Raw genomic sequence first — 13762 nt, forward strand, 5'->3', positions numbered from 1 at the left:
TAGGGATTAATTATTTCTGATTTCTGTGCCGGGGAAATATCTCAAGGGGTTTCTGAGCTGGGGTCTCTGAATTTAATTGCTTCAATACTGGGGTGGTTCAGAAGCTGATGAAGTGTGGGTCCCCTCCCTACAGACACACGTGGGAACCCGGAGCAAATATGCTGGGAGAGGCAATTGTGAGCTTGCAACACGTCAGGGCCTGCCTGCCAGCTCTTTCACATTTTGGGTTGCAAAAACACAAAGCAAAGGGAATAATTACAGGGTTCAACGCCCTGCGATGAATGATGCAGGAAATATTTTTTTGTTGTCGTCGTTGAGGTCTTCTGGGATCTTCCTGGCAGCAAAAAGGATTGTTGGCATCTTCTGCAAAAGAAAAAAAAAATTATAAGAATCATAAATAAATGAACCACAAAAATTACAGGCACAAAGACCCAAAAAGAAAAGCAGTGTAAAGCAGAACGAATAACTTCCCCCTTCACCCCAGCGAATAAAAACAATTTTAATAGCAAAACATAGCATGATCTGCCTTCCTCCTGGGGTCCCCTGTCTTAATTAAAAAAATATAAAATAAAATAAACTATAAAATAAACAACAGTTCATTTAGTGACTGTTCGGAGTTGCAACGGCACTGAAAAAAGTGACTTACGACCGTTTTTCACAGTTAACGACCGTTGCAGCATGCCCGTGGTCACGTGATCAAGGAGAGAAGCAACCTAGAACTAAGGAGAAACTTCCTGACAGTTAGAACAATTAACCAGTGGAACAACCTGCCTCCAGAAGTTGTGGGTGCTCCAACACTGGAAGTTTTTAAGAAGAGACTGGACAGCCATTTGTCCGAAATGGTATAGGGTTTCCTGTCTGAGCAGGGGGTTGGACTAGATGACCTCCAAGGTCCCTTCCAACTTTATTATTATTATTATCAAAATTCGGACACTTGGCAACTGGCTCCTATTTATGACAGTCACAGCGTCCCGGGGACTACCTGTATTTTTATCTATCTATATTCCCCATGGATGCTTTAACCTTTCTGAATGTTTCTGTGGGTTCTTTTTTGTCATCTGCCCTGAACCTGTATGGATTCAAAACCCAGAAGAACGAAATAAAGCAGGTAGAAATTCAACAAGTACAGCCCTGTTTAAGAAGAACTACACACCCTTTCGATAGCCTATATTTTGGCAACGTTAACTCCACCTGGCAGAGATATTATTGCAAGGTGCCCAGTCTTTCTTTCTTTCTTTCTTTCTTTCTTTCTTTCTTTCTTTCTTTCTTTCTTTCTTTCTTTCTTTCTTTCTTTCTTTCTTTCTTTTTCTTTTTTCCAAAGCAGTCTCCTCCTCTTGCTCCCAGACTGGCTGGGAATCATGGGCCCTGTCGCTCCTTCTCCCAGACAAAGAGGCTGAAAAATAAGTTTTTAATCCCAGAGCTGTAACCATATGAAATACCACTGTATAAGTGTAACGTTGACGCGCAATATCAGCGCAAGGCACGGTGAATAGAATGCGAAGGATGTGTGTATATAACGCGTGTGTTCTTATTTGTGGTTTTGACGTGTGCGTAGTGCGCACTGTGGACAGCCCTTAAATTTCGTTGTGAGTTACACAAGGGCAATAAAGATCTATTCTATTCTGTTCTATTCTACGGCAGGCCCGAAGGCCTGGGGGTTGCTAGGATGCACCCGTTGCCTAGCAACCCTGTTGTGGCTGCGGTTGCCAGGAGCTGGAGGGAACTACCACTCCCACAATGCCTGGCCTGAGATGGCGGGGGGGGGGGAGAGAGAGCTGAGGTTGCCATGGCTGCCCCTGCAAACAATATGGCCGCCCCCAGCCCTGCTGGCTAGCAAGGAGCAGAGGCACCATGGCCCACGGAGACCTGGATGAGGAGAGCCTGAATGAGCTCTACACCTGGGTGGACGCCATCCCTCTCTCCCGCCCTAAGAGGAACATCACCCGCGACTTCAGTGATGGAGGTTTGGGGTGGGGGGGCAAGTGGGGGGGGGAGGCGTGAGTCTGGGAAGCAGCCATCTCCAACCGGGCGCCCTCCAGAGCTGGCCAGTCTTCCTGCATCTTCAGCCCCCCCCCAACACACACAACTCTCTGGAGGGCGCCCGGTTGGAGATGGCGGCCTCCACTGTTGCAGACATCAGAGGCATCCTGGAGACCCCCTCCCCTTTTAGCAGCCTTCAGCCCCATTCTCTCCCCCCCCCACTTCCCATATCCAGCCCCTTTCTCTGGGTCAGGGGATGGAGTGGGTGCTCCTTGGGGTGGAGTGGGGGTCTGCAGTGATGGGAGGACCCCCGGGGGACCCCCGCTAGTGCTTACAAGCTCCTCTTCAAGGGATGACCTGCGAGAATTTGACAAAGTTTGCTAAATTTGGCCACTTCCGGGTCTATGGACTTCAACTCCCAGGATTCCCCAGCCAGCATCACCATTGCTGAGAATTCTGGGAGTTGAAGTCCACTCAGCCTTAATGGGTTGAGGAACATCGCATTAGGTCAGGACAGGGGTAGGCAACCTGGGCTCTTTTATGACTCGTGGACTTCAACTCCCAGAATTCCTGAGCCAGCCATGCTGAGGGGAAAGGGAGAGGTTTCCAAGCTGAGCCATGCTGGCTGAGGAATTCTGGGAGTTGAAGGGGGGCATAGTTCCCCCATGCTGGTTCAGGAATTCTGGGAGTTGAAGTCCCCAAGTCACGAAGGGGCCATAGGCCCCCCATGCTGGCTCAGGAATTCTGGGAATTGAAGTCCCCAAGTCATGAAGGGGCCATAGTTTCCCCATGCTGTCTCAGGAATTCTGGGAGTTGAAGTCCCCGAGTCACGAGGGGGCCATAGTTCCCCCATGCTGGCTCAAGAATTCTGGGAGCTGAAGTCCACGAGTCATAAAAGAGCCAAGGTTGCTGGGTCAGGACAAGAAGAATGTGGGAATACAGATATTTCTTGACCTACAACTTCATTTAGTGACTTTCAAAGTTACAACGGCACTGGAAATAAGTGATTCGTGACCATTTTTCACACAACCGCCGCAGCAGCATCCCCGGGGTTAATTCCAGCGCATCCCCACAGCCGGGTGATCAAAATTCAGACGCTTGGCAACCGACTCATATTTATGACGGTTGCAATGTCCCGAGGTCAGCTGATCTCTTTGGGCGACCTTCTGACCAGTCAAAGTCAGCGGGGGAAGCCGAATTCACTTAACAACCTCGTGTTCCCAACTGAACAACTGCAGCGATTCACTCAAGGACGATGGCAAGGAAGGTCGTAAAATGGAGCCAGATCCCATTACAGTCGTACGTTAAGGACGCCTTTCGTTTTTATCGCCCATCCAGTTCTCGTGGCCGAGGTGGTGAAGTTTTATTTTCCCAAAATGGTGGAAATGCACAATTACGCTCCAGCTAATTCCACACAACAGAAGCTCTCCAACTGGGGACACCTGAACAGGTCGGTATTCTACAGGTAAAGTCAGCGTCCAAAATCGCCCATCCCAGATCAGCAGAGGTCGGCTGTGGTCCATTGGGACACACCTCGCCAGAACGTTTTTAAGCCTGTTTTCGGGTGGTTTGGAAGCGTCAGATCCCCAAACGGCCCTGTGAATATTGATATACAGGAGGTCCTTGACTTACGACGGTTCTTTTAGTCACTGTTCAAAGTTGCCACAGCACTGAAAAAAGCAACGTAGGACCGTTTTTCGCCCTTACGGCCATTGCTGCGTTCCTGTGATCACGTAATTTACATTCGGAGGCTTGACAACCGACTCATATTTATGAAGGTTGCTGCGTCCCGGCGTCACGTGATCCCCTTTTGCGTCCTTCTGTCAAGCAAAGTCAACAGGGGAGTCAGATCCACTTAACGACCGTGTTCCTAGCGTAACAACTGCAGCAATTTGCTTAATGACCCTGGCAAGAAAAATCTGAAACGAAGCAAAGGTCACCCCACAGTCACGTGATCAAAATTCAGATGCTTGGCTGGTGACTCAGACTTATGACGGCCGCAGTGTCCCGGGGGGGGTTTCCCATGATCCCTTTTTGTGACCTTCTGACAAGCAAAGTCAATGAGGAAGCCAGATTCAGTTAACGACCGTGTCTGCGGTGATTCGCTTAACACTTGGTCCAAGAAAGGTAGTAGATAAAATTTCACTGAACGGAGGACCCACTTTGCGACTGAAATTATGGGCTGAATTGTGGCCATAAGTTGAGGACTAATTGTAGTGGGCCAGTGGGCCAAGATCTCCGTCGTATGGGAAGGTCTCCACCTGCCTCTTTCTGGGTGTGCCTAGAATAGAATAGAGCTGGAAGGGACCTTGGAGGTCTTCTAGTCCAGCCCCCTGCTCAGGCAGGAAACCTTACACCATTTCAGACAAATGGTTGTCCAGTCTCTTCTTGAAAACTTCCAGTGATGGAGCACCCACAACTTCTGGTGGCAAGCTGTTCCACTGGTTAATTGTCCTTAATGTCAGGAAATTCCTCCTTAGTTCTAGGTTGCTTCTCTCCTTGATGAGTTTCCATCTGTTGCTTCTTGTCCTGCCTTTAGGCGCTTTGGAGATTAGGTGGACCCCCCCTCTTTTTTCTGGTAGCCCCTCAAATACTGGGATACACCTGTTCAGTTCCACGTCTTTTTTTCAGGAAAGTGTTGAGCAAATTGAATTTTTCCATCCCGGAGGACATCGTCCGGAAGATTGCCCAGTGCACCCCAGGAGTGGTGGAGTTGGTGCTGATCCCGTTGAGGCAGAAGATTGAGGAGAAGCAGAAGCAAGCCAAGATGTTCACCAGCTCTTACCAGGTCAGTAGGGCTTGGGCAATGCTCATTTGAGCCAACGTGGACCTCTGGAGGTCTTGTCCTTCCTTAGTCCACCCAACAGTCCTTCTTCTCCAACGTACAAGCAGGCTGTGCTATGAAGGACAGCAATTTCCCCCTAAACCAGGGGTAGGCAACCTCGGCTCTTTTATGACTCGTGGACTTCAACTCCCAGAATTCCTGAGCCAGCATGGCTCAGCTTGGAAACCTCTCCCTTTCCCCTCAGCATGGCTGGCTCAGGAATTCTGGGAGTTGAAGTCCACGAGTCATGAAGGGGCCATAGTTCCCCCATGCTGGCTGAGGAATTCTGGGAGTTGAAGTCCACCAGTCATAAAAGAGCCAATGTTGCCTACCTCTGGCCTAGGCCTAGGCCGCTTTATGACTCGTGGACTTCAACTCCCAGAATTCCTCAGCCAGCCATGCTGAGGGGAAAGGAGAGGTTTCCAAGCTGAGCCATGTTGGCTCAGGAATTCTGGGAGTTGAAGTCCACGAGTCATAAAAGAGCCAAATTTGCCTACCCCTGGCCTAAACCTCTTGCGAATCTCTCTGCAATGGGCAGCTAAATTTCTCTCGCTGGTTGGGGGATCCTTAACAGGAACCCACCAGATCCCGGAGGCAGAAAAGCCAAGGTTTTGAAAACAAAACGACTGTACAGGTAGTCCTTGATTTATGGACCTCAATTGAGCCCAACATATTCATTGCTAAGCGAGTCGCGTGTTAAGTGAGTTTTGCCCCATTTTACGATCTGTCTTTGCCATAGTTGTTAAGTGGATCACTTCCGTTGTTACGTTAGGTTGTTAAGTGAATCTGGCTTTCCACTTGACTTTGCTTGCCAGAAGATCACAAAAGGGGATCGCGTGACCCCGGGACACTGCAACCGTCACAAGTACGTGCCAGTTGCCGAGCCTCTGAATATGGATCACGTGACTGTGGGGACGCTGCGACGGTCGCAGGTGTGAAAAGCGGTGTAGCAGGTCACGTTTTTCATTGCCGTCGCAACATCCAACGGCCACTAAATAAAAAGGTTGTAAGTCAAGGACTACCTGTTGTATCGTGCAGCGCAAGCCCTTCAAACACCCGGCAGGAACACACAGCGTGAGGTTGCTCCTCTTTGGGTTTCGACCTGGAACTTGTAGAGGAGATCCCCCGCCAAAGCAGGAGATCCAGGGAGACCCACACAGAGGGATTTGTGTGGCGTTTTCAGCCTCAGCCAGCGGAAGACACGTATTTTAGCTCTGGGAGGACATCTCCAAGGGCGGCCCCATGTACAGACCATTGCAGTAGTCAACCTTTGAAATGGCCAGGGTCCAAATGACGGTCAGAAGGTCCCTTCCAATTTAGGCACTCTCTGAATCCAGCTTGAAAGATGATGGGGAGGGGGGGATAATGGCAAACATATCTCCCCCTCCCTCTCTCTCTCTCTCTCTCTTCTTTCTTTTTACACCGTCTTTCCTTCCTCTTCTGCTTCTTTCCAGGGCCGGCCACCAACTCCTCTGGGCTGCTGCAGCCTTTGCTCCTTTCCGACTCCATTGCCCCAGGTTCATGCCTTTCGCCACTCCCCTTTTACCTGCCTGGAGACACACCTTGCTGCTTTTCCTCTCTCTCTCTGTTTGTCTGAATCAAAAGCCACAAAAAGGTGGGGAAGGGAGGGGATGATCTTGCCAGAATGCTGCTTGTTTTAAGAAAAAAAAAAGGTTGCTTCGAAAGGGTCACCACCAGGGGGTCCCCAAACTTGGCGACTTTCTGGACGTCAGCTCCCAGAATTCCCCAGCCAGTCTTGAAGTTGCCAAGTTTGGAGAGACACCAGACCTGGACCGATACAGGAAGTCCTCGAATTAGGGCAGAGGACCCCAACCTGTGAGCCACGGCGCACTACCAGGCCGTGGCCTCTTGGCCATCAGGTCGCGTGAGTAGCTGGGTAGTGTACACGTGTGTGCGCACGTGCTCACCCCCTCGTCCCATTGTTGCCGCAAGTGTTGTGCAGGCGGTGGCAGCGATGCTAGTACCGCACGGGCGATGGCATTGCCACGAACCTTGTGCAGGCGGTAGCGCACCACATGCACGGTAGCACGCCACATGCAGGCAGTGGTATTGCCGCTAACCTTGTACGGGTGGCGACATCTCTGCAGGCCATAGCACAAGCCAGGTGGGCCACGGCGCAAGCCTTCTGCAGGGGTGGTGGTGGTGTGATGCTCGCGCTGGTGGCGGCATTGCTCCGGGCCATGGCGCAAATCTTGCATGCGGCGGCAGCGGAGCGATCCTCGCGCCGGTGGGGGCATTGCCGCAAGCCTGGCGGCAGTGACGCCACAACCCTCACACAGATGCCGGTGTCGCTGAGAGCCTTGCGTGCATGCTCGCAGCCCCGTTTGCGTGCTGCGCATGCTGGCGGCCTGTTTGTGCTCGCGCGCGCCTGTAGCCACATTCATGTTTGCTCATGCGTGTGTAGGGTGCCTGCCCCTCCCTCTCAAACCAGGCCGCCAACCCAGAAAGATTGGAGACCCCCTGTATTATAGCCCTGGTGGGACAAGGCAACGTAGACTTACGGGTAGAGCTGTCCAGGGTCCTGAAATGCAGGTGGCCCATGCAGGCAGTCCTTGATCTATGACCACAATTGAGCCCAAACTTTTGGTGACAAGCAGGACGGTTGTAAAGTGAGCTTTGTCCCATCTTACAATCTTTCTTGTCACAGTTGTTAAGTGAGTCACAACATTTAAAACATAGGACATAGAATAATAGAGTTTGAAGGGTCCTCGGAGGTCTTCTAGTCCAGGGGTAGGCAACCTTGGCAGAGCACATCATGAGAAAGGCAGGGCTAGATGAATCAAAAGTTGGAATTAAGATTGCCGGGAGAAATATCAACAACCTAAGATATGCAGATGATACCGTTCTATTGGCAGAAAGTGAAGAGGAACTAAAGAGCCTCTTGATGTGGGTGAAGAAGGAGAGTGCAAAAGTTGGTTTGAAACTCAACATTAAGACAACCAAGATCGTGGCATCCGGCCCTCTCAACTCCTGGCAAATAGATGGGGAAGAAATGGAGGGAGTGACAGGTTTTATCTTCCTGGGCTCCAAGATCACCGCAGATGGAAATTAAAAGACGCTTGCTCCTGGGGAGGAAAGCCATGGCAAATCTAGACTGCATACTAAAAAGCAGAGACATCACCCTGCCAACAAAAGCGCGTACAGTCCAGGCCATGGTTTTCCCAGTTGCAATGGATGGCTGTGAAAGTTGGACCATAAGAAAGGCTGAGAAAGGCCAAAGAATGGAGGCCTTTGAACTCTGGTGCTGGAGAAGACTCCTGCGAGTCCCCTGGACTGCAAGGCGATCCAACCGTCAGTCCTAGAGGAGATCAACCCCGACTGCTCTTGAGAAGGCCAGATCCTGAAGTTGAAACTCAAATACTTTGGCCACCTAATGAGAAGGAAGGACTCCCTGGAGAAGAGCCTAATGCTGGGAAAGATGGAGGGCAAGAGAAGAAGGGGATGACAGAGAAGGAGGTGGCTGGATGGAGTCACTGAAGCAGGAGGCGTGAGCTTAGATGGACTCCAGAAGATGGTAGAGGACAGGAAGACCTGGAGGAATGTTGTCCATGGGGTCGCGATGGGTCGGACACGACTTCGCAATTAACAACAACAACAATCTAGAAGGTCTGCACTTTCCTGCCCCTCCCCAGGCCCAATTCACCAGGATGATGTTCTATGTTTGCCTGTCCTGTGCGTGTTGAGTCATGTTGACTAGTGGCTGTTGACTTCTTAGCTGTGCAGAAGGAGCTGAGACCTTAGACCCTCCATGAGTAAGTTTAGATTTGCACCTGAGGGCTATTGGAATAAAAAAAACAACAACCAAAATATTAGTAGAGGAAGGACTATCCTGAGCAGGATGTCAAGGAACAGAAGAGGAATCCCTTGTTTTGCTCCGAAACAAAGGATCTCGGCCGAGAGATTCTCAAAGGGTTTATATAATCTCCCTGGAGGCCCAATCTGACCACGGCTGTTGTTGGAGATTGTGCAAAGTTTCCTGCTTAATTGAGAAAGCTTGAAAACACACCAGGGATCCACCCGAAGGAGAAAAAAGAGGCCACTTGCAATCGGAGGATAACTCAAAGGCAGATTAGATTAGATTTTTTAGATATTAGATAACCTTTATTGTCTTTTTTTACTGTGGGCACAACAGCACACATTAAAAATGAAATTTAGTCGCTTGCTCTCAAAGCGTACACTTACATAACACACATTTAAACATACTCTATACAACATATGTGTAGACCTACACCCATACATATAAGTAACATGCAGTAGTGGGATTCAAATACCTGTGTAGCGGGGACTGACCCAAACTCTGACCCAAACTCATCCTGCAACAAGGAGAGGTAGTCACACACAGTAAACTGTCCCCGACCCAATGTTAGAACAACCGGTTCTCTGCATGGACGCTGCTTCCGGACGTCCGTTCTGGGCCTGGGCCTCTGAGGCCCAGAACAGATTTCTGGAAGTGGCATCCATGCACTTCTGGTGGGCCGTTCTGTGAGGTCTCCCTGGCTCAGAACAGACTTCCGGAAGTGGCATCCATGCACTTCTGGCGGTCCATTCTGGGCCTGTGAGGTCTCCCTGGCTCAGAACGGACTTCCGGAAGTGGCATCCATGCACTTTTGGCGGTCCGTTCTGGGCCTGTGAGGTCTCCCTGGCTCAGAACGGACTTCCGGAAGTGGCGTCCATGCACTTCCGGTGGGCCGTTCTGGGCCTGGGAGGTCTCCCTGGCTCAGAACAGACTTCCGGAAGTGGCGTCCACGCACCTCTGGCGGTTCATTCTGGGCCTTGTGAAACAGGGCTAGGGCTTCAGCCGGTTTGCCGAACTCAACCCAAAATTAGCTACCGGTTCTGCCGAAGAGGCGCGAACTGGCTGAATCCCGCCACCGGTAACATATAAATATTAATCACTGTCCATGTTAAATACATAACGGAAGGAGGAAGCTTGAGAGTTCACAAGGTTAATACCGTACGGCACAAAACTGTGGCCGAATCTGGATGTTCTGCTCCGGATACCACGAAGCCCCCACTCCTCCCAGACGGTATTATTGGTGATGCCGCTGGTTCTCCGTGGATCCCAGCTCAGAAAAAAAAGGCAAAGGTTTGCTGGCCGTTGATCAAAGCCGAGCTGAATCTAAGGAATGAAAGTTGAACCCCAGCGCTGGTTGCCTTGGACGTTCTCGCCCCAAAGGTGCTTTCTCAAAATGTTGGGCTCCATTGTGGCCGTAACTCGAAGTCTGTCTGAAGGGCATAAACCCCCTTCCGTTGGAGGAGATCACTGCCTGGAAAGCTCTGGTCTGGTCTTGAAGCCCCCTCTCTTCTCAAAACAGCCGCTTGCAGGCCTTGCGCAGGCCAGGTCACCGGTCTGTTTCCGTGACTTATCTCTGGAACGGCAGGATGAGGGGAGGGCGCTCTTGGGATGGCGGAGCAGGGAGGACAAAAGGGGGGGTGCATAGCATTCGGCGTGCAAGCCTCTCTCCCTCTCTCTCGAAACAGGACCTGGGCATGCGTGCCATTGTGGAAGAGAACAGCTACATGGAGACAGGTAGGGCGGGCAGGGCAAAGGTGGGCGGAGCCTGTTTTCATGCCTAAGGCGGGACAAGAACTCACCGTCTCCAGGTGATTGGCCCAAAGTCACCCAGTTGGCTTTCATGGCTAAGGCAGGACTAGAATTCACCGCCTCCTGGTGATTGGCCCAAAGTCACCCAGCCTGTTTTGATGGCTAAGCCGGGACTAGAACTCACCACCTCCTGGGGATTGGCCAGTTGGCTTTCATGCCTAGGCAGGACTAGAACTCATTGCCTCCTGGGGATTGGCCCAAAGTCACCTAGCTGGCTTTCATGCCTAAGGCAGGACTAGAACTCACCACCTCCTGGGGATTGGCCCAAAGTCACCCAGCCAGCTTTCATGCCTAAGGCAGGACTCGAATTCACTGCCTCCTGGGGATTGGCCCAAAGTTATCCAGCTGGCTTTCCTGGTTAAGGGTGGGGGACTAGAACTCACCGCCGCCTGGTGGTTGGCGGGATAAAAATCTAATAAATAAAATGGAACATAAATAAAGATGTGTCTGTGGTTTAAAAGACCCCCCTTTAAAAATTCAAAAGAGGGTCCGCAAGTAGAGAGCTCTGGCTGAGGAGGGGGGTGTCGAGGGTCCCTTCTTGGGGGGGTGTTCCCTCTTTAATTCCTCTCTGGCATTTCACAGGCTACACGTCAAAGTCCAAACCCAACAGCACCGGGGCTTACACCAAGGACTCTCCCGGCTCGGAAGGGTGAGTACCTGAGGCTGCCCCCTTCAGGTGGGTGTCTTGAACCCCGGACCGGGGAATCCGGCTGGTGGGGGGGGTATCGAGGGACCTCTTTTCTCCTTTTCTGCCCTGTTGAATTGCAGCCCAGGGGAGTCAAGAACACGGGTAGTCCTCAACTTACGACCGCAGTGGACCCCCAAATTCCTGTGGCTCAGCGGGACAGTTCTTAAGCGAGTTTTGCCCCCATTTTACGACCGTCCTTGCTGCGGTCGTTAAGCGAATCACCAACACTTTTGAGTCAGTAACGCGGTCGTGAAGCGAATCTGGGCTTGCGCTTCGACTCGTGTGACACACACACACACACACACACACACCTGGGCACACTGCAAACCGTCATAAATACGAGTCAGTTGCCAGGCACCCGAATTTTGATCGTGTGACACCGGGGGTGCCGCAACGGTCGTTCGGTGTGAAAAAAAAACAAATGGTCACAACTCACTTTTTCCAGTCCTGTTGCGACTTTCAAACCGCCGCCGAACAAAACGGTCGTAAGCCGAGGACTAGCCGTAAAGCAGGCCTGCGGGCGAGTGCCCTCGAGAAGGCGCTGGGGGAGAGCCGGGGCAGACGAAGACGGAGGGAGGGCTGGATTCCACACCGCTTCTCCCAGGGGAGGGGAGGGGGCGGCCGATGGAACTCCCTGCCACTGGAGGGGATCGTGATGCCTCTAAAGTGGGTTCAGACCCCTTCTGGGAAGAGAAGAGAGCCAGGCCGGGGACAGGCCAGGTGAAAACGTCTGCCGAACCTCTGGAAGCATCTGGGCTCCCGTCTTCCTCGGAATGGAGAGTCTCGAACTCAGTTTCCGAGGATGGGGTGGGGTGGGGGGCTGACGGGGGGGTCTTCTCTGCATGCAATGGGGAGGTCCATGATTCGTGGGGCGTCACGCTCTGTGTAACGGCTCTCCACTTGCAGGGGGTCCAAGGCACAGCCGGGCTACCTGGTGCCGCTGCAAACCGACACCAACCTGCGCCTGCACCTGGCCGAGCGGGAACAGGCCCTGCTGGCATCCCAGGAGACCATCCAGGTGAGGGCAAGAGGCGTCTCACCTGGCACCCACGGATGTCACGGGTGGGTGGGGGAGGAAAGCCTTGCTCAGCCACTTCTTCTGCTCCTTCTTGGTATCCCCTCCCCGCCCACCATTTCCAAGGGCCGAGTCTTCCCAGAAGCCCCTGCAGGGCAAAGAGACGGTCGAGAAAGGGAAGGGACGGTCGAGAGAGGCCGTTGGGTCTGCAACCTTGACCACTTTGAAGACTTGTGGACTTCAGCTCCCAGAATTCCTCAGCCAGCTGTGCGTTCCTTTGGATGGGTTCTCCTCCTTGTGGCCGGCTTATTCTCTTGCAAATCCCTTTCTCTGCAGTCTCTCCACTCCAGAGGATAGAATAAGAAGAAACAGGCCTGGCTGCTTGGGGAAATTCTGGGAGCTGAAGACCACCACTGGCCTAGCGGTTAGGGCACCAGGCTTGCCCAGCGGGAAAGGCGGAGTCCTAGCCCTAGTCAGGGGATCCGAATTCAGCCGCTTGGCGACCCTCGCCTATTTACGATGGTCGCAGCATCCCGGGCTCGCCCGATCCCCTTTTTGCAACCTTCTCACCATTCAAGTCGAGGGGAGGGTCCCCGCGAAGCCAGATTCGCTGAACAATCCCGTTTGATTCATTTAACAACGGCGGGGGTTGGCTTAAACAGCCCGGGCCGGGAAAGGATGTAACCTGGGGCCAGACTCATTTTTAGCGACCCTCTCGCTTAGCGCTGCCCGTAAGCCCGAGGACCGCCCGTATTAGCCAAATCCTCCCTTACTTTCTCCCTGGAGGAAGAGCCGTGCGTCAAGAGTTTCTGGGACTCTTAGGAGGCAGCCTTGCACCTGGGAGCAAGGAAGGGTCCCTGGGGGTCTCTGGGGGGGGTTTTCTTGGTTCCTCCCGCTGCTGCTTCTGAGGAAGACGGCCTCTCCCCTTAGATTCTGCAGATGAAAATCCGCAGGCTGGAACACCTGCTCCACCTGAAGAACGTCCGGATCGACGACCTGAGCCGGCGCCTGCAGCAGGCGGAGCCCAAGCGGAAGTGAAGACCCCTCCCTCCCAGCTGTGGTTCTCCAAGCGGAAGTGAAACCAACACACACATACACACACATGCACACACCATCCCAGCTGTGGTTCTCCCTGCAGAGGCTCCCTCCGTCCTTTGAGCGCCCACCGCTTCGCTTTGCAGCCTTCCAGCGCGGCTGAGATGTTGGAAGTAGACGGTCTTCCGGCTTGGGAAGGGCAAAGTTTGGTCCAGCCGGTGGCCCCAAAACCCGAGTCCGGAGGAGACCCTTCCCAGAGGAAAAGAAGGCCGGGGTGACATGGAGACATTCGGCCGCTTTCTCCGGAGGAGCCCGGGAGAAGCCGGGCCTCTCCAACCCCCACCCCCACCCCGTCTCCGGGCACCATCCTGTCTGTCTCCTGGAGTTGCGGGAGACCCCAGGAACAGTTCTCCTGCTTGGATCTGTAGCCAGCCAGGTAAGGAGGCCGCGATAACAGTGGATACGGACTTTCTGGCCTCGAAGAAGAGTACCGGGAACAGAAGAATCCTTTAGCCAGGATTGCCCCAGATTTGGCTCTGTTGGGAGGCCAGAAGTTGGCTTGGAGCCTCCTCCTCCTCCTCCTCCTCCTCCTCC

At 52.7% G+C, this 13762-nt stretch overlaps 1 protein-coding gene across 1 annotated transcript; it reads left to right on the plus strand.

The window, feature by feature from the left end:
* Positions 1–1851: 1851 nt before the first annotated feature.
* On the plus strand, positions 1852–13171 carry SPEF1 (sperm flagellar 1). Its single transcript, XM_015827244.1, has 7 exons — positions 1852–1963; positions 3319–3430; positions 4612–4768; positions 10307–10355; positions 11013–11079; positions 12025–12136; positions 13064–13171. Exons 1-7 carry the CDS (start codon positions 1852–1854, stop codon positions 13169–13171), a joined length of 717 nt encoding a protein of 238 aa, XP_015682730.1.
* Positions 13172–13762: the final 591 nt, after the last annotated feature.

Source organism: Protobothrops mucrosquamatus, unplaced genomic scaffold (assembly GCF_001527695.2).
Source record: "Protobothrops mucrosquamatus isolate PMUCROS unplaced genomic scaffold, P.Mucros_1.0 scaffold3570, whole genome shotgun sequence".
Taxonomy (NCBI): Eukaryota; Metazoa; Chordata; class Lepidosauria; order Squamata; family Viperidae; genus Protobothrops; species Protobothrops mucrosquamatus.